Raw genomic sequence first — 20,229 nt, 5'->3', positions numbered from 1 at the left:
CTCTCTATCTGCGACCTTGCTGTCCCCTCCAGGAGCCATGAGCAGTAAAGTTTCCTCCAAGTTCCCTGATGGCTGGTGCTAAAGTGTGTCCTGTAATGTAGGATGGACCACCAGCACCGGTCCTGCCATGACACCGGCTCCCATGGGGAAATGCCTGTAGTGGCCACCAGCGGTGGTACAGGCCCTGGTGGGGGCTTCGGGCATCCCCAGTCGATAGCATCATTCCCCGCAGGCGAGACCAACACAGAGCAACCCTTTACCGACAATGCTTGACCCATCAAGACCCTAAAGCTCTTGACCAAGGAGGGCAGAGGAGTGAGAGGCAGAAGCAGGCAGGATGTTTGCAGAAGACCCCTTGCGGCAGGCACCAGACCATGTGGTCCAGAGCAGGTGGAGGCCAGCCCACAGTGCCCAGGTGTGCCTGGCTACTTGCTCTGTTCAGCCCTTGGGCCAGTTGACCTCCAGGAGCCTAGTCGACTTGGTAGCTGGCATCCTCCCACCCCACTTGGGTCCTTTGTCCTTATGAGCCCCAGTGGGTCATCCTGGGAGAGGTGCCATCACCCTGCCTCCTTAGAGAGCAGGAGGCACCATGGGCTGCTTGAGACAGCCATCAGCTTTCTTCCAGTCCCCAGTTTTATGGACTCCAAGGGGCTGCCAGAGTTATAAATAGATGTTCTTGAGCTAAAAATAGCCTTGCTTTAGCAACAGCCCTGTGCTTCTAGTTTTCGGCCTCTTGAGGGCTCCTAGGGATGCTGGATTCAAGGACCCTGCCTCCTCCCACAGGCCCCCCCCCAGAGAGGAGCCAGCTGAGCCCCTCAGCTTTCCCCATCTCCTGCTTTCTCATCTCTTCCAGCCTCCTGAAACATGCACATCCTGCATGCGTGTGCACAATCCGGTGTATGTGTGCTCATATGCACACACACACATAGGTCTGGCCTGTGTTCCTGGTTTGGGCTACCAGCAGCTTGGAACTAGGGAAGTGTCCCTAGGAATAAGCAGGCCAAACCTCCAAGAAGGGACAGACCCTCTTCGAGGGCTAGTGCTGTGTTAGCCAGAGGGCCATGGGGCTGAGGGCACAGACCTGTCCTTCAGTCCCACCCCCCCCACCCCGCCCTGCCCCGCCCCACCCCACCCCAACCCCACCCCTGAGCCTGGGAGATCTTTTCCTGGGAAATGCCAGGATGCCTGGAGTAGTGCCTAGCACATAGTGAGCCCAGTACACAGAAGCTGTCGTTATAGTAACAGCCAGGCAAGCGTTGGGTGACCCAGAGGAGTCATGTCTGAAAATCTGTCCCAGGAGAGCATTACCTGAATGCTCAGAGCTGCAGCTGTAACCACCGCATTCCGGAGGACTAATCTAAGCCCCTGGGGGGGGGGGGGGGCTGGAGCCCATCGCTTGCACTGACCCCAGGGAGAGGAACCCACAAAAACGGGTGAGTCACCCCAGTGCCTTCCACCAGATACTCTCGTGTGCCTGTGGTCCTTGTAGCACGCATGTGGATTCCTTCAACAAGTAATTTAAATAATTGAAAAGCTAATTGCAAACACTCTGTAGCTAGACCCCAAATTCTGTTGGAAGGGAAGGCTGTCGTGGCACACACACACACACACAGGCACACACGTTCATCTGCAGGACTTACACCTGGTAGTGGGATGGGGAAGGGTTGAGGGGCAAAACCAAGTTCTTATTGGGCATAGTTGTAAGTTTTTAAAATTTTCACTGGCAGGTAGCAACAAACAGGGTGTTCTCCATTCTAGGGTGGGCTGGGGCCCCTTCCCCAGCACCGCACCCCCATCCTGCCCACCCTGCCCTCGGGCTCTGAGGCAGCGAATCCTGGGGAAATTGGTCTTTTGGGCCCAATGCCCCAGTCTCCTGGCCTTAGGAACCTCCAGGACCACTGCCCCACGCTCTCCACTCCAACCACTCAACCCGCCTGAAGAAAGAGGCAGCCAGAGGCATGGAGAAAACATCCATCTCAGGATTTATTACAACACATTGTTTCCAAATACAAAAGAAGGGGACAGGACAGGGAGCAGAGTGTGGCCGCACTGGGGGAAGGGTTCTGAGGTGGGGGCGGGCTGCCCAGTCCAGAGAGACTGGGAGCCATGCGGGGGACCTGCCACCTCTCCTCCGCTGGACTTTCCAGCAAATATTAGGAGGGGGCGGGGTCCATTCTGGGATGACCCCCAATGCCAGGGCCGGGGGGCGGGGGGGGGAGGACTGAGAGACTTGGAGAGGGCTAGGGCCTGGCCCCTGCCTCACCTCAGGCAGTGTGTGGAAGTGACCGGGGAGGGATGCGTGCCAGGGCCCAGTCCCCCCAGGACAAGAGAGGGGTGGCCAAGACAGGACCTCCCCACACATTGCAACTGCTCACTTTGGGGTGACCAGTGCCTCAAGAGCAAGAGCCCCCCCACTCCAAGACCTAAGTTACAAGAGATGCTGGCAGCCCTGGAGAAAGGGCAGAGGGCAGAGAGAGGGGAAGAATGGGGGCTGCGGGACCTGCCTCCAGAGTTTTGGGCCCAACCAGTGGCCCCAGACCACTGTCTCCTGGACAGCACACGGGTGGGGCGCGGAGGTGGGGACCAGTGCATCCTCCACACCCAGGGTCACCTCAGAAACCCAACGCGATAGACAGACAGAAGGCAAGTTTACATAATCAATCATAATAATAATTAACCAATAATAAATACTTAAACCTCTAATCCATAGATTGCAAACACAACAATGATAGCTTATTTTCTTGGGAAATGGGGTGGGGACAGAGGGAACAGGAAGAGGACTTTTGCTTAAAGGAGGGATGACAGGTGCATAGGGCTGCAGGTCAACAGAATAAACAGAAGAAACAGCCACAGGGCAGCTGCCTGAAGACTCAGTCCACCCAGCTGCCCCTCCTGCCAAGCCCCTGGCCTCTTCCAGAGGCGACCAGTCACCCCCCCTCCACTAGACACTAGGACATCTGAGGGTTGGGGGACATCTCCTGCCTCCAAAAGCCATGGGTCCCAGTGACCCAAGAGGGTGTGGGGCAGGTGCAGCTGTGACTTTTCCCTGCTTTAGTGCCAGGCCAGCCCACCTGGGCCAACAGGCCACCTGGCATATCACTTGAAGATACTAGGGAGGCTTCAGAGGCGAGAGCTCCCCAGGGGAGTATGGGAGTGCTCTTCTTCAAGGACCCCGTGGGGCTGGGGCAGGTGGGGAGGACACCTGCACCTGCCCATATCAGGGGTCTTTGTTTGGAGACAGCTCTCCCAAAGCTAAGGACCCCCATCCCCTGGAAGCATAAGGGTCTGACAGGTGCTTAACTACCCCCTCAGTCGGCAAGGCAGCCAGCTCCTGGTGGAGGCCCTCCACCTGTAGGAACATACCTGAATTCCAAGTTTGGCCTGGGGCCAGTGGGGGAAGAGCCCAGAACCAGACTCTAAATGCATCTGCCCTCTGACCAGTGGAGACAGCACTGGCTAGCCCAGCTCCTCCTGCCTCATACCCATTGGGGCCCGGCGCCTCTCCTCTTTCCCTCACCTGGCAGGTGGTGCGGAGCAGCACCCCCGAGTAGAGGAGGAGGAGGAGCAGCCTGCACGGAACAGCCTCGTTGAACCCGAGAAACTGGCCCTGGTCTCAGGCAGGAGTGGGAGGCATTTCACCTCCATCCCTGCCCTGGGGACCCATGGCATCTGACACTCAAGAGCCCCCTCATGGAGCCCCTATCCTGTCCTATCCCCAGCCTGCTCCGAATACTCTAGCCTCTCCAGGCCCAAAGCCAGTCTATACCAACCGGGCAATGGGGCGGGGTGGGGGGCAGGGGAGGCAGAGGGCAGGGGTTGGGGGTGCCCCCAGCTGGCAGAGCCGCCTTGGCCACACCCCAGCTCCTGGGACATGTCCCCCACCTAGACTTTGGTGCAGAGCCCAAGAAAGGAGCAGAGGAGGAGGAATGGAGAGGAGGGGTCAGGGAGGGGCAGGGAGGGGCAGGGAGGTTCTGCGGCTCAGTTTGTGGCAAAGTTTTTTTCTCCTTTTTTCCCCTTTTTCTTATGTAAAAAGTGCACGAAAGCTCGGCAGCCTCTTTGCAACGGTCAGCAGTGTTTCCTGGGAGGGGGGGAGGAGGGAGGGGACCCCAGGCCTGGCACCCCAGCTTGGGGCTGAAGGTGGCCTCATATTGCTTAGAAACGTGTGTTTCAGTTTAAATACCAGACAGTAAAAATAGAGCTCCGAGGACCGCCCGCACTGTTGCCAAATCATTGCCAGAATGAACAGCTTAAATAAATAAAAAATTGAAATATTTACTTCTCGATAAAAATCGCAGTAAAACCATTTACCTTTCTTTGCATTATATATAATATATATTTATAGCGGGCCGGCTGCGGGCGACCCAGGCCAGGAGCCGAGGGCAGCGGAGCGCCGGGCGCCGGTCCCTGGCCGCCGTCAGGACACCTCGATGACCTCCACGCTGCCCGAGAAGCTGGCCTGCTTGCCCAGGGCCGCCAGCTCCTCACCCCGCGCGCGCCCCTCCACCATGCCCTCCTCGAACTCCATCTGGCAGCTTCGGCGCTTGAACTGCGTCTCCGGGGCCGGCTCGTCGGGCCAGCCGGTCCGCGCGTCCCGGGCCTCGGCCCTCGCCGCCTCCCGCCGCCGCAGGTCGCCGCCCCCCGCGCCCTGAGCGCCCGCCCGGCCGAAGGGCGCAAACCGCGCGCCGCCCGCGCCCTGCGCCCCCTCGGGGCTGAAGCACCAGGGCCCGTCGGGCGACGGCGTGCCGGGGGAGTCGAGCGGCGGCGCCCAGCTCCCGGGGCCGACGGGCTGGCCAGGGCCAGGCAGCCCAGGGGCCGACAGGGCCGAGAGGCCGAGCCGCGGAGTCTGCCGGGCGGCGTCACCGAAGTTCAGGCCGAGCCCGTGCGCCGGGGAGCGCGCCGGGGAGCCGGCGGGAGGCCGGGGCCGCCGGCGGAGGCGCGGGCGCGTCTCCGGCACCGCGTCCGGGCTGTCGGGGCCCGGCGAGGGCAGGCCCAGCGCGCCCCCCGACGGGCTGTCCAGCTTGCAGAGCTTGGGGGCCTCGCCGGGGTCGGGGGGCCCCGGGTCGTCGGGCCGCCGGCTGGGGGCATAGGCCGACTTGATGTCCAGGGAGAAAGAGCGCTTCAGGCGGTTGGTGTCCTGGAGGCGGTCGGAGGACAGGTGCAGGCCACGCAGGCCCTGCTGCAGCGCGCTGGTGGCCGGGGCGGGGGCAGGCGCGGGCAGCTCCCCGCCGGTGCCAGGCGCGCCCTCCCTGGCCGCACTGGCCGCCGCGCTCCCGGTGGCAGCGCTCTCTGAGGTAGGTGGTGGTGGCGGCGGCAGCGGGGCGGCGGGGCCCGGGAGGGGCTCAGGGGTCCCGGGGTGGGACGCCCCGTCCCCCTGCAGGGCAGCCAGCAGCTTCAGGCTGCGCTCATACTCCAGCAGCTGGCCCAGGAAGTTGAAGTTGGGAGAGATGGATGGGCGCCGGTCCTTCACGAACCTGGGGGAAGGCGGCAGCGTTGGACAGGCTCCCTGCCGGTCTCCCCCTCTCCCCAGCTCCCCCTGCGGTGCTGGGGCACACAGCAGGTGTGCACACCGGAGAGTGCTGGAGCCAGCGCCTGCCTCCCCCTCCCGGCCAGGGGGGGGGCCGTTGCTGCTCTCGTGGGTGGAGAGGGGATGGCAAGGGCTGCTTCCAGCCTTCCACTTCTGAGCCCAGGAAGAAAGGAGAGGCTACCTGTAGGCATCGTCAGAGGACATGCCCATGGTCTTCATGATGTACGCGATGGCGATGGTGGCAGAGCGGGAGATGCCAGCCAGACAGTGGACGATGACTTGGCAGCTGGACAGCTTAGCTTTATCTGGAGGCAGGAGCCATGGGGCCAGATGAGCGCTCAGGTTGCGCAGCCCTTCCCTAACCCAGATAGGGGACCTTCCTGCCCTCCCGCCCACCATCCCAGCTCTGTCTGAGGCCCAAGAACCGCTGGTCACAGTGCTTCTCCCCTGCCTCCTGCACACCCTCCTCCACGAGACCCCCACCCCCCCCACCCCCAAGGACATGGGCAGGAGGGCGCCCCCCTCACCGATGAACTCAATGGACTTGTCCAGCCAGGGCAGCAGCTTTTCGCAGTAGTTGTCGTTGATGGGAATGCGCATGAAGCGGCTCTCACAGATGAAGTCCGGTTTGGGGCAGGAGTTGCTGGCATTGAGGACATAGCTTATTCCATTCTGGGTCATCAGGTCCTGGAGAGACGGGGGAGGGGACAGGTTGGACAGGGGTGCCCTTGGAGGTGGAAGCCTGGCTCCAGGAGCCTCTCCCACTTCCACCTGGGAGCTCAGAGCCTCTGGAGCCTCCAGAGCGGGGTTGGGATGCTGGTCTCTGCTGGCGCCGCCCACAGCCTGAGGTAGGCTCCCAGGAATTTTATGGCTGCCTGGGCGGTGGCTTTACCCTCTTCCCTCATCACAATTTTAAAACACGGAATTCTTTCTGAGCTGGCCAGGGGCCCAGTGACATCAGCAGTTTGGCATGTGGGCTCCACCGCCTAAGGGGCTGGGAGCTGCTTCTCCACCCAGCCCTACTCTGGTCCTACCCAGTCCCCTTGCGATCTCCTGCCCTCAACCCAGTCTTCTCCCACACCATGCTCACTCATCCCCTCATTGGCTTTCAGCTCCTTTCTGCGCCCTGCCCCCCCCCCCCCCCAGCCCAGGAGCTGCACCTGCACTCCTGCCACCTTTCCCGGCCAAGCCCACACACCTTGTTCAGGACATCTTTCTGAGAGCCCAGGTAGAGGTGAGGCAGGATGCGGGTCAGGCCCACACTGGGCACAGGCAGGCAGGGCTGGGAGAGGCTCATGGGCAGCAGGGCAGCAGGCTTGCCCTCACAGAGGCCAGGGAAGCAGGAAGAGAAGGTGGCAAAGCCCCCTGCAGGAGGAGGAGCAGAGGAGACGTGGGTCAGGCGGTCAGCCGGCTGGGGTACGAGAAAGAGCCCAGGGCACCCTACCACCCTTACATCTCAGCCACACCCAGCCTGGACTCCCAGCCCAAAGTGATGCCAGCAGGTGAGCCTCTGGCCTGGGCACCTGGTGTCAGTGCTAGGTGCTGGAGGGCTGCTCTCACTAAGTCGAGGCGTGTGCTGTGCCCATATACAGCCTGCCCCTACGCCCACATTCCTCCCCAGGCTAATTAGGAGCTGGCCCCCCTGGGGACGCTGCTGTGATGCCCATAAATGTGGGGTCAAGGTGGCAGGTCAGCCTAGCACGTGCAGGACCCAGGCAAGGGTGAGTTCAGACGCTATGGCAGGCTCCTGTTGATGGTGTGGATCTTCCGTGCCCATGGCTGGAAGCCAGCCTGGGCCTTCCTGCCTCTCCCCCTGGGCTGATGCAATCCCTCCCTGACTCTACTTGGCTGGAGGCCCCAGGCCAAGCTTGGGTGCCAGGACCAGCAGGCAAGGGCTTCCAAGGGGCCCTCCTCCCCCCTGGGCATGACATCACCTACTGGAATTGGCATGGCCCGCGGGGGCACCTGTGCCCTAGTTAGGGCTCCATTCTGCCCAGAAGACAGCACCAGAGGATGGACTAAGAGCTGGGAACCCCCGGGACTGTGAGCAAGCAGGGCACGCAGCGGGCGCACGTCCTACACGTGGCTGGCATGTGTGCTGCCTTCCTACCACATTCACGTCCTGGGCCATAGGTCAGTGGAGGGAGCATCTCCACTGGCCCTGAAAGACCCGGGTGGGAATCCCTAGTTTCACCCTGACTCAGTGAGTGGCCACGGGCAGAGCTAATCACACCCTGGCCTGTTTCTGCATCCTGCCTGCCACATAGCACAGTTGTGAGTCTCAAGGGAAATGATGCCCGTGCAGACACACTGCGAGCTGACCTGCCCACACCCACAGCTGGGTGATCACCAGCTCCTGGGGTAAGGGGTGAGATGAGACTACCTGGTCGCCACCCTGGAGTTAACCACACTTTCGGCGACACAACCCCGTGGACATTCCCTGCTCTCAGTGGACTGATCCATTACAGAGTACAGATGGACTGAGGCCTCGTCTGATGTGCCACAGAAGGAGAGTGAGGGTACGGGTCCCAGGCCACGAGACCCCCAGTGCTCTTTCCTGGGCTGCAGAAACAGCTGGTGCCAGACCCTGGCTGGTTTCCCAGGACAGAGATACCTGGTGCCCTCAGCCTTCACCCCTGGCCCAGCTCAATGGCCAGTTTGTATAAACTGCCAATCGGAGTGCCTGCCATGTGTGCTCTGTGGCCCCCAATGGAGGCTTGACTTTGGCAGGGGGCATGGTGATGTGGAACCTCCAGTTGAGGGAGGGGAGGCACCAGCAGTGAAGGAGAAGCTGTCCCTATCTTGGCAACCTGCTGGCTGGATAGGGAGAAGTGCGTGATTGTCGGCATCACTGACAACCCAGTTCACAGGAGAAAGCTGACCGGGGTGCTGGGGCTGGGCTCCTGTTTACCAGTCAGAGCCAGGGGTTCCCTGGATGTTCCTCCTGAAGGAGAGCCCCCCCTACCCCAGAGGGACAAGGTCGGCAGGACCTCTCCAAAGACTCCTCTCTACCCTATGCCTCCCTTGCTCTCTGGGTGGCCTAAGGTGAAGGGTGGGGGGCTGTATTCCACCAGGAACCTCCCCCACAAAGGGGGATCTCTGGACAGGTGCAGACACACCAGATTTGACCGCAACTCCTCAGGTAAAGCCCCACAGGAGTGCCCCCAACCTGATAACTGCCCCATGGATGCCAAGTGCAGCAGAGCCCGAGGCCCCGCCCCTCCCGTAATTTCAGGACCCTCCCAGGTTCTGGGGTGCAGGAGACGGCCACCCCTCATTGGGTCAGTGGCAGCAGGCCTGGACCCTCCCAGGGGCTGGCACTACTGGCAGCAGGGGCGCCCCCACCCCGAGGCCTCCCCAAGGGCACCTTCCTTCAGGAGGGATGCCCACCTCCCTCTGCCTCACCGCTTCCCGGCTCTGCGCCACACAATGGGATCCCGGATTCGCACAAAAGCCCATGCCCAGGACGCAGCGCGTCCACCGTCCACCGACTCCGCGGGCCCCGGGCCCCGCCAGCGCCCCCGCCCGCGGCTCCCCCGCGCGCTCTCCTGCCCCTGGGCGGGCGGCGCGCCTCGCAGCCCCCGGTACCGCCGCGGCCCCCCCCGCCCCCGCCCCCGCGCCCCGGGCAGGGTCCGCACCTGCGCGCGCCCCCCGCCCCTGCACGCCCTCCGCGCGCCCTCCGCGCACCCTCCGCGCACCGGGCGCTCCCGCCGCGGTCTCCGGCCAGGGTCCGAGGGCGGCGCGTGCGGGGTCGGGCCGCGGGGACCCACCGACCCGGCGCGGCGACATCACCAGCCCGCATTCCGCAGCAACGCGCACCCGGGCGAGGGCCGCCCGCCGCTTAAAGGGCCAGGCTCCCTTTCCGTCCCCGCCCCGCCGGACGTCACCGCCGAGCCGCTGTGGGGGGCGGGGGGGGCAGCGGTCCCGGCCGCGGGTTCCGGACCCCAGCGCGCCTGCCCCGCGGCCCTCTCCTGCCTCTCTCCTGCTTCCGCAAGCCGCCGCGGTCTCTCTTCTCTCCGAGAGGGATAGCCCCGCCATCCTCCTGCGCCCCACCCACCGAGGGGGGTCCTCCCCTTCTGGCCTCTGCTGAGCCCCATCCCCCTGGACAGTCACTTCCCCTTGTGGCTGGGCAGCGGCCCTCTGACCGCCTCCCCCCAGCCTTGCCTTCCCATTCCCACCGGTCCGGCAGCTGTGCTTGCCTCTGGTGGGAGCTGTGGGCCAGGCTCTGAGGCTGCCCCCCAGCCCGGGGCCTGCTTGGTGCCACCAGGAGCCCGTCTCACTCACACCACGGTGGGTCAGGACTTGGGCCTCACCTGGCCCTCAGGAAAGCAGGGGCAGGCAGGGGAAGAAAGAGCAGGTGGCTGCCCCAAGGGTTCAGCCAGCCAAGTAGGGCACAGCCAGGTCCCTGGTGAGCCCTCCTGGCACATCCCAGCCTCAGTGTCCTCCCTGCCTGCTGGGTGAGGGGCCCCCCGGCTCCAGAGGAGACTGACATGAGAGGTTGGAGGCTTTCCTGGGAGGCCTGATAGTAAGGGAGGGAGGGCACTGCCCTGGACCTGCTTCTCAGACTCCCAGGAGGCCTGGGGACTCCCACTCCTGACTACAGAGCACGCGCATGCACATGCACACATGCATGCACGCACGCACATGCACATTGACATGCGCAGGTGTGAACATACACGCTGGGTTCCCAGCTGGGCTCCTGTTCTGCCCAGGACACCTGCCAAAAAGCCCAGACCTCTGTGCCCTCTCTGTCTTCTCCCTACCCGCTCAGCCCCCAAACAGCTCAGGGGGCAGTCTGCAATTCTGTGGCTTCCAGAGTTCACACACATGCACACAAACCCACATCCTACCCACACAAATTTGGGGTCGCCGAGATGGGACACATAGGCACAAGCAAGCATGGATCACCAGCATCCCAGAGCCACACACAGATGCAGATGCCCTCAGACTGTGTAGACCCAGACAGACACAGGTGTAGATGGCAGCACGCACACCTGCATACACTGCAGATCCACCAAGAAGCCCTTGGGGTGAGCTCAAGGGGTGCTTCCTCCTAGAGGTCAGCCCAGAACAGCCCAACTAAAGCCTTGGGTAGGTTCTCCCCAAAACTTCCCCTGGGCAGTGGTGAAGGTCTGTGTTCCCACTGAACACCAGTGCCAGGGGGCCAACCCAGTGCCCACGGACTACCCCACAGGGTGCCCACACACAGGGACTGCTCAGGGCACATGTGCTGAATGTACAGAAGAGTCCTATCGGCTGTGTGAGGGTAGGGATGGCACCCTCATCAGCCCTCTCCATCCTCTGCTCACCTGCAGTGGCCCCTGGCACCCAGAGGCCCCAGACCTGGGCAGGGAGGGTGCACCTCCCTGGGATAGGCCAGCTCAACCCAGCCCTGGATCCTGGGCTGCCTGGGGGAGGTGGATTCTACAGAGGTGCCCAGCCCCTGCCTACAGGAGGACGGAATCATCCAGAACCACTGTGGAGCCTGTGTGTGTGTGTGTGTGCCTGCGCGCACACATTCATGCTCAGGCACTCGTGCATATGCGTATGGGGGGGGGGGCTTCCCAGCCTCCAGGATGGCTGGGCTGTTTTCGGGGGACAGCCAGCCCTATAGGGGCCTCTGCTGGCCCCCAATCAGGGGTCAGGCACTCTGCCAGCTGCAGCGTTCAGAGGCACCCTGTCCTGGACCAGTTCTGCTCAGATTGGGACTGTGACTCCCCTTCCCAACAGCTGGAGGGGCAGAGACACATCCTTGCCTAGACTCCTCCTCTGCCAGTGGAGGGGCGGGCCCATGTTGGAGGGGTTTCTGAACTGTGGGGGCCCAGGGAGGGGACGATGGGGCTGCAAAGAGCTCTGGTTACTGAGATGGCACCCCTAGCTCCAGACACTGCCCTAGTACCTGCTGGTCTCTGGGCTCAGAGAAGAGAGCAGAGGTGGGTCCAGAGCCCTGACTCCCCAGGCGCCCCCGCAGCTAGGAGAGGTAGCTCCTGTAAGGAGGCTTACAGCGAGGAGAGGATACCCCAGAGCCTCTGCCCGAGGTGTGTCTGGAGCTCACCCGTGAGGATGGCCACGCTGTCGAAGCAGCCGTCCAGCTTGCTGAGCAGGATGGAGAGGAAACTGTCCGCAGCCAGCACGCTGGCGTCCCGTGTGCTCTGGTCATACACTACCACGTCCTGTGGCTCTGCGGCCTCCACCTGGGGGCCATGAGGGCAGAGGTCAGGGCACTGCTGTGCATCTGCTGGATGCCCCCTGCTGCCACCCTCTGCTACTGGGCAGGCTCTGGCGAGGAGGGGTTATCCCTGCCTTGCTGCCTTGCAGGGAGGGCAGACTTTCACCCATCCACCTCTCGGCTCACACTTGGATGGGGCTAAGTGCCCACAGACACACAGGGAGGCCCTCAGAGCAGGAGGAAATGGGGAGGTGCTCATCTCCATGCTGAACCCTTGTGTGCAGTCACCCCAGCTAAGGGAACAGACGGGATGGGCATCCAGGGTGGGCCAGGCTCATGTGGAGGACGTGCAGGTGAATGTGACAGTGTTCTCGGGGGCACGCGCAGGTGGCCACAGTGACAGGAATGTACAGACTCTGTCAGGGTGTCTGAGGCAAAGGGAAAACTGTCCCCAGGGTCACTGGGAGGCGTGTTTAGAGGCTCCTGAGGGTGGCATGCCTTTGGGTCTGGGCAATCCCCTAGCCAGTAATGGGCAAAGTGGGGGCTGTGGCAAGAGCCCCTATAATTCAGGAGGCAGCTAGAGGTGGGGGTTCCACTGCCCTCCTCCCAGCCTTGGGACCAGATGCTGAGCAGCTTTTGCTCGGAGTGGCTAATGCCCTGCCCCCCAAGCACACTCAGCCCCTAAGCCAGCTGAGCCGCCAGCCCTGGGCTGGATGATGTCACCAGCAGCCAATGGGATTGCGCTCTGGCAGGGAGTCCTCGCTGGGGGTGATTAATCACCGGATTCCCCTCATCAAGGCTGCAGGGAGCTGGTTCTGGCCTTGGGAGGGGGGGACTCCCCACAAGCGGCTGTACCACCTGGGTCCTCACACCCAGCTCTGCTGGCCCAAGGCCTGTGACCAACACCTTCCCATAGCTCTGAGCTGCTGGGCATGCCACCCCCCGACCCGTGCCAGAGGTACCCTGCCTCCCCAGGTCACCAGGCCAGTGGTCCCTCCCAGTGCTCCTGGCTCCACTGCAGTTGACCTGGGATGATCTGGGGCGGTGGAGGGGGGAGGCACAGAGAGAATTCTGGGTCACTCCAAACTCTAGGGGAAAGAACTGGAGGGGGGGCTGGGCACACGTGGCTCAGCATAAGCCTCTTGGCCCCCCTCCTGCGTTCCTCTGGATTCTCGCAGCCATCAGTGTGCGCCTGACCAGCTGCCACCATGGCTGCCACCATGGTTCGCTGCCCTGCTGCACCCCTCTCTGAGTCCTGGTCTGGACCCAGGGACATGGCCCCATCTTAGGTGGCAAGGACCCACATAGGGTCAGCAGCCTCTGGGCGGGAGGGGTGATGGATTGTATCTGGGGAGAGGGTATCAGCCGGGGAGGGGGGGGTCTCCCTGGGGAGGGGCATCTGTCCACCCTAAGAGGAAGCTCAGGGAGAGGGGTGGGGGCTGCCTACAAGTCCTGAGGGATGGAACGGCTCAAAATATTCTGACTCAAAGAGCTCAGTTTGGGTTTGAGGGCAGAGGAGGTGGAGGCTGCCCCAGCTGAGAGCCCCTGTCTGTGTACCTGGCCGAGGAACTCTGCCCTCGCCCCTGGAAGTGATGGGTGTCTGGGTGGGGACAGGGGACAGGGTGTGGGTGGCAGGGGCCAGGTACCTGGCCGCGCACGGCTGGCTGGATGAGCTCGGCGATGGTCACCTTGCCCTGCTGCAGCCGCCGCTTCACCAGCTTGGAGCAGCAGATGTTGACAGAGCTGAGCACGTGCCAGCTGTTGTACTCCACAAAAGAGCGGCTGTCGATGACCAATGGTCCCCCAGGTCCGCCCCGCAGGAGGCTGGCCAGCTTCTTGGCATCCATCACCTTCCGAGGGAGTCGGTCCCCAGCCATGGTGGGGCAGTGGGCAGTGGGGAGGGGGTGAGCCCTGCAGTGCACAGGGGCTGCTCCGAAGGCCAGGGATGTGGCCTACAGTTCGGAAGGACCGGGCATGGTGCCAGACCTGCAGGGAGAGGCAGATGGTCAGCAGTGGTGCAGGCCCCCAGGGTGGGCACCCGGCCAGCTCCCCCGGCAGGCCAACCTCAGAAGGACCCATGCTGGGACCTGAGGGCACCAGAATGTTTGAGCCTGGCATGCACCCATGGGGGCCCTTCCTCCCTTGGGGTAAATTGGCAGCCCCACTGGCCCTGTGAAAGTCAAGTCCCCTAGCATCTGAGGCAAGCAGGGTGGGCTCTGTGGCCCTTGGACCAGGAGAATGTTCTGGAATGGTCCCATTCAGCTGTGGACTGTGCAGGTCATGGTGACAGCCTCTCAGTGGGACACAGCAAGGGTCTCAGGGCTTGGACTGGGCTGGATGTGCAGGACAGGCCGGAGAACCCCTCCTCTGGGCCCTTGGGTTCATGGGCCCTCACTCAATCCAGAACATTCATCCTGCCCCCAAGGCTTCTGTCATCCCATTGCCGGGATGCAGACTTCTCCCTCTCTGGCCTGCACATCTTCTTAATCTCCAGAACTCTGGGCAAGGCAGGGATCCAGAGCCTGCTCCCTGCCCCAGCACAACCCCCTCTCCAGCCCTGCCCAGTATCAGTGCTCCAGAAGCAGATAACTGGACCCATAGGAAGGGGCAGGTGTCCAGGCAGGGTGCTGGAGGGGTCGTGGGAGTGGAGGCCGGGCTCCTACGCTCCTGCCATTGTCCCAGTAATGCCAGCTGCAAAAAGGGTCTGGGGCCAGCGCCCGTCTCCCTGCAGGAGCGTGTCACACTCTCAGAGAACAGAGGTGGCAGTGTGGCAGGGTGTTCCAGGCACAGTGAAAGCCCAAGGTCTAGGGGGAGCCTTCTAAGGACCTGTAGGTCCCAGGACGGGGTGGTATGGGTGGTGTCTGAGGATGAAAGTCTAAGTAGGTAACCCATATATAGGACTCTTCCTCTTGGAGGAAGTAGGAGGTAGATGCGGATGTGGGGACCCCAGATCCTGGCACAGAGACCCCTCCTGCGGATTTGGTGCCAAGCCTCTGCCACATACCTCGCACCCCCACCCCACCTGCCAGGACCCACCTGCCCTGCCACCTGCCAAGACTAGCCATTCTTTTCTTTCTTTTTTTTTTCTTTCTTTTATTTTTATTTATTTTTATTTATTTTTAAAGATTTTATTTATCTATTCATAGAGACACACACACACACACAGAGAGAGACAGAGGCAGAGACACAGGCAGAGGGAGAAGCAGGCTCCCTGCAGAGAGCCCGATGTGGAACTTGATCCAGGGTCTCCAGGATCACGCCCTGGGCTGCAGGCGGCGCTAAACCGCTGCGCCACCGGGGCTGCCCTCTTTCTTTAAAAAAAAAAAAAATTATTTATTTACTCATGAGAGACATAGAGAGGCAGAGACATAGGCAGAGGGAGAAGCAGGCTCTCCACAGAGAATCCGACGCAGTACTCGATCCCAGGACTCAGGACCACGACCTGACCAAAGGCAGATGCTCAACCACTAAGCCACTCAGGTGCCCCAGGACTGGCCTTTCTTAGGCTCACCTAGCCTCACAGCCCACCATGAGGCACACAGTATGAGGACAAGTTTACTTTAAAGATGGGGAGACTGAGGCTTGCGGTAGGAGTGGGATCAGCCTCAGGTGGCACCACAAAGACTGGACAGGCCCCAAGGCCTCTACCACTGCCACTCATTTGGGGTCTTCCCTCCACCACACCCCCACCTAGCTCAGACACGGGAGAGGCTGGTGGTCAGATGGCGGAGGGGGAGCCCTGCAGCAAGCCCCCAAGCTGCAGCTGCAGATGGTGTTGGGGGAGCCCCCCCCCGCGCCCCCCCCCCCAGCCAGGACACTGTCCCATTTCAGTGATGTTGGTGCTTATTCCTCAGGTGAGCTCCCAGGCTGGTGGAGGGGATGGCGGAGTTCACAGAGAACTAGGCACAAGGCAGGTGTAGACCATGTCCAAGGGCAGCCTTGGGCTGAGCCACGGGAGTTGGCCCAAAGGGAAGCGCTTGGGATGGCCCTCGTCAGTGGGCAGGGCCCTAGGATCCCATCCACAGACACCCTGCTCCCCAGGCTCCTCCACTGTGGGGGTAAGGCCTGGGAGTGCAGCTGGAGCAGCTGTCCCTCATCTGCAAAAGGGATACCCCACAAGCTGAGGGGGAGTCTTCACTAGCTGGGGAGGTCCTGCCTGTTGGTGGAGGGGAGTCCCACCTGCCCGAGGGTTCTCATCTGCTGAGGGGTCCCTGATTCAATTCCTGAATGAACTGTTCTGAGTTCTAACCTGTGTCTGTGGTGTGGCAGGCAGGCCGCAGCCAGCAGCACCCCCTCCGCATCCTCCACAAGCCTCCTGCTCTTGGATGTGTGACTAGGAGCCCAGCTCCAAGGCCGGTCCCTGAGACAGCTAGCTGCAGCGGGGCAGAGGGGCACTCAGTGTCCTCATCCTTCAGGTGAGGGCAGATCGTTTCCCACCTGAAGCAACAAATGCCAGAGGCAGGGACAAGGGAAGGGGCTAGGAGAGATCCTCTGCCCTCCCTGCAGCCACTGGGCACAAACACTGCCTTCAGGTCCTTAACTGGACAGGAGAGGAGTTGGGGTGAGGAGGGGTGCACCCTCCACAGATGGGAATCCAGGCTGTAGGACAGGCGGGGAGGCAGGCTCAAGAGGGGAGGAGGGTGGGGATGAGCCCAGCCAGGCTGCAGGGCTCCAGGACAGGGGCAGGGGGCTGGAAGGGTGGGCAGCGAGGTTCCAGGGCCCGGTACCTGGTCTCAGCCCCACCTCCCCCAAGGAACTCTGCAGCTCAGCCATATTAACCGCTATAGTATTGTTATTTGCAGCCGAGGGGGACTCATTAGCAAGTTAGCACCTCCGTCGTTGCCATGGCAACCACAGAGGTGCCAGGCAACCGCCGCTCCTGCGGCACAGCCACAGAACAGGCTGGCTCTGCAGGACGGCAGGGCCCACCCCTTGCTTCCTGCAGGTGCCCAGTAGCTGGGACCTGGGATAACCCTGGGCCAAGTCCACATGAGCCCCAAAGCCCAGGTGTGACATTCCTCCAGTACCCCCACCAACCCCATCCCTGCTCAGCCTGGTCCTAACCTTCCTTGCCTTGGGCACCTGTGCGCACAGCCCCCCTCACTCCCACCTCTGGGGAAGCCTTCTCCAAGTGGCCAAGGTCTGGCCGGAGTGCACTTCCTGCAGGAGGCCTCTTGCCCTGAGCGGGCATCCTGGGAGTGCATCCTCACCCACGGGGACTCCAGGAGTCTAAAGCTCCTGGGACAGGCCCTTGCCTGCAGTGGGATGGATCTGGGCCCAGAGCTCCAGTGGGGCTAGGGAAGCTTAGGACAGTCTTGAGCAGATGAGTGGGGCTAGAACAGGCCTGGTGGGCACAGAGAAAACAGATATTGTTAAGTCTCAGGCCTCTCTGACTTCAGGGACCCTCTCTAGGCTCAATCCAGATCCCATTCTTGGGAACTGAGGGGAAACGGTATCCATCACCTGCTATTCTAGAGTCTCAGTGCCGGTGGGATGGAGGCACAACTACAGACACCCCCATCAAAGGATTCGTGGCTAGGGAGACTTGGCAGTTCCGAAGGTTGGAGGCCCCTCCCCACCAGGCTGGGCACCACCCAGCAGGCGGCAAGCAGTTCCCCTTGCCTTGCAAGGCCACATACACAGGGCAGCCTGTGCTGTGACATGCCCTTCTGCACCCTGTCTGAACCCTGTCTGCTCACCTCTTTTCCACAAGCCACCCCATCCCCTCATGCAACTACTCACAAGGCAGACATGTGTGCTGGTACATGTGGCCACTGGGTGCACTCATCCTCACCCTCTGGGGGCCAAATCCCCTCAAATCCCAGGACACTCAAACCCCAGGGGCCAGCCCCAAGATCTCTTTACATTGTTGGCTCTCAGGGCCTCCATGGGGCACATATTTGTCCCCTGAGCAAGGGACATGCGTGGCCTGAAAACTCCCAATGGATAGCATCTTCACCAAGGCCTTCTGCTCAGCACCTACTGACGGGGAACTCACTACCTCCAGAGACAACGGTCAGGACTGTCAGCCATGGGTAGGCCTTGGCTCTCACTCACAGCGGTGTCTCCAGCCCGAGTGGTGCCTGGCACTCATAGGTAGAAGAGAAGAGCTGGCAGGGGGCCCCCACTATGCTGCGATGTCCAGCTCGCTGTGATCCAGGGGTACCTCGAGTCAAAAACTGCTGCAAAACGAGGCCAGGAGATAGGCTGGTAGATAGCTCTCACCCACTTAGCTCATTTTTCCCTTCCTCTGCTTTCATCAGGGACCCCTAGATGCTCTCACTCCTGCCCCCTCATCTCCCTGGGCTGCAGGGAACAGGATCCAAGTTGGCCTTTACCTGGTCCCAGAGGGACTGATGGCAAGGCCAAGTAGGGCTGACTTGGTGTGGAGGCCATGGGCCTGGGAGACAATGGGGTGGGGCCCTGCCCCCTCAGTTCACAGGGGTCTGGGTAGAGCCTGCAGTAGGTCTCAGCATATGGGTCCTTAGAAGGCCACACTCAGGACCCTACAGATCTAGGTTTCCTCTGTTCCTGCCTAGCTTGTGCTACTGAGCTGCAGGACTCTGGTCACTGTCCCCCCATGCTACACATGTGGGCCAGCCCGGGATATCTATGGTCACTGCTTGGAGCGGTCCAGGCAGAAGTGGACTCAGCCTGTGCAGTCCTGGTGGTCAGAGTCTGACCCATGTCCCTCTTGCTATGGTTTGGCTCCTTCATCTGCTTTCCCTCTGAGCTGCACCCTGTGGAGATGCAGCCAGGATACCCCCTGGCTTCCAAGGCCCCTTGGGCCCTCTGTCTGTGCAACAGAAACATCTGGGCTCCAAGGTCAGCCTCAGCTGGAGAGGAGAGGATGCTGGGTAGGTTTCTGGAGCAGAGGATGCCTTCAAGCATCCTTCTGCATCCATTGCCTTGCATTCCTGGAGGCAGTCTCGGGGGCACAGGAGCCTTCCCGAGGGCTGAGGGCAGCAGGGGGGGGGGGAACGGGGTGGGGGTTACTGGGAACTAGAACCTGCCCAGCAGCTCTCCCAGAGCCCTTGGCTGACTGCAGCGGGAGGTATTCAGGATGAACTCCCAGCTCCTAGTCACATGATCTGTCCTACCGGGCAGGTGCTTATTAAGCATCTGAGGAGTGAATTCCTGGGACATCTGTCCTCCCTGAGCAGGAGGTGGGGGGTGGTGGTGGTGGTGTACTGGATGCTACACTCATTTCCTGAGCTGCCCTCCCAGCAAGAAGGTCTGAGGGAGGCAGAGGGCAGTGCCTGGACCCACAGACCTCCACTCAGGCTCCCAGGGGCAGGGGGCACAGCAGAACGCTGCTCCCCTGATCTGCAGCACCCCCACCTCCACCCCAGGCTGCACCACGACACTTTGGGCATCACCGTAGACCCTGCCACTTCTCTCCTCTGCCGCATGGACTGCCCCTTGCACCCCGCAATCACTGAAGCACCCAGGCCCCCAACTCCCCCCTGCAGAAGCCAGTCCATTTTTGCAGTGGGAAGTCAGGAGGCAAATTCTCCCAGTCGCGGTGACCTGATGGGAGCTGGGCCCATTGTGACCCCCTCCCTTCAAGGCCAGACACCGAGGTACCCCTCCCCACTAAGGTGGGCAGATAGGCTGAGGCAGGCTGCTTGCACTCAGCCTGGCAGTGCCAGCCCCTCCCCCAGCACCCGCTGCTGCCTCTGCAGCAGGCTGGCGGATGGTCTTTATTCTGCAGAGGCCAGCTGAGCACCCTGAGGTGGGGGTACCGGTGGCGGCCTGACCACACAGCGGACAGGGGGTCTGCAGCTCCTCCCCACCGAGTTCGGAATGGGCCCTTTCCTAAGCCTCCCACAGGCCCAAACCCTCCGCTCCTTGGTCAGGGCCTGCGTCCCTACCCTGCGGGGGCAGGAACGGCCGTCCGATCTGGGGCCTCCCTGGTGCGGTGGGGGGCAGCCTGGGAAGTCTGGGGCTCTAGCAGAGGTCCGTACAGGTCTGCGCTGGATCGCAGAGGGCCCAGGTCCGGGGTGCTTACTGCATGCCCTTCCCCCCACAAAATAAGAAAGAATTTCGAGGAGAAAGGCGGCGAAGCGGGGGTTGGCGGGGGCAGCGCGGGCCGGGCCGGGGGTCCGCTGGGCGCCGTGGGAGGCGGGGGAAGGGCTTCCCGGGCCTGCCCGCCGCGTCCCCCTGACCCGGGCCTCTTCCCTCCGGCCCGCCGCCGCCGCCTCTTCCCGGGCGCCCGCCGGGTGCAGCCGCCCCAGCGCTCCCGCCGTTGCGCCCACCGGACCGGCTCCCCGCCCGCGCCCCGCGTGTCCCCGCGCCCCCGCTCGGCGCCCCCGCTCACCTCGCCGCTGCTCGCGTCCGGGGCGCACGGGGACCGGCGCCGCCCATGGGCCCGGCGGGGGCCCGCGCAGCCGGGGCAGGGGCCGGGGGAGCGCGCGGGCCTCGTCGCCGTCGCCGCCGTCGCCGCCGCCGCCGCGGGGAGCGCTCGCTCGGGCCGGGGCGCGCGCACTGCGGGCGGGCACGCGCGCTCGCGGCGCGCATCCCACCCCGGGCTCGG

At 62.6% G+C, this 20,229-nt stretch overlaps 1 protein-coding gene across 2 annotated transcripts; it reads right to left on the bottom strand.

Annotated features, from left to right (window-relative positions):
* Positions 1-1,963: 1,963 nt before the first annotated feature.
* DUSP8 (dual specificity phosphatase 8) lies at positions 1,964-20,150 on the bottom strand. Of its 2 annotated transcripts, XM_072758752.1 has the most exons (7): positions 20,014-20,150; positions 13,340-13,679; positions 11,580-11,718; positions 6,723-6,889; positions 6,052-6,211; positions 5,706-5,829; positions 1,964-5,471 (listed from the first exon to the last, which is right to left on the bottom strand). In XM_072758752.1, exons 2-7 carry the CDS (start codon positions 13,568-13,570, stop codon positions 4,415-4,417), a joined length of 1,878 nt encoding a protein of 625 aa, XP_072614853.1. In that variant the 5' UTR covers positions 13,571-13,679; positions 20,014-20,150; the 3' UTR covers positions 1,964-4,414. The 2 variants fall into 2 exon arrangements, with proteins under 2 accessions (XP_072614853.1, XP_072614854.1); XM_072758753.1 differs by lacking the exons at positions 11,580-11,718; positions 13,340-13,679; positions 20,014-20,150 and adding an exon at positions 9,223-9,577.
* Positions 20,151-20,229: the final 79 nt, after the last annotated feature.

Source organism: Vulpes vulpes, chromosome 5 (assembly GCF_048418805.1).
Source record: "Vulpes vulpes isolate BD-2025 chromosome 5, VulVul3, whole genome shotgun sequence".
NCBI classification, from domain to species: Eukaryota; Metazoa; Chordata; class Mammalia; order Carnivora; family Canidae; genus Vulpes; species Vulpes vulpes.
This window is presented reverse-complemented; position numbering and strand designations above follow the sequence as displayed.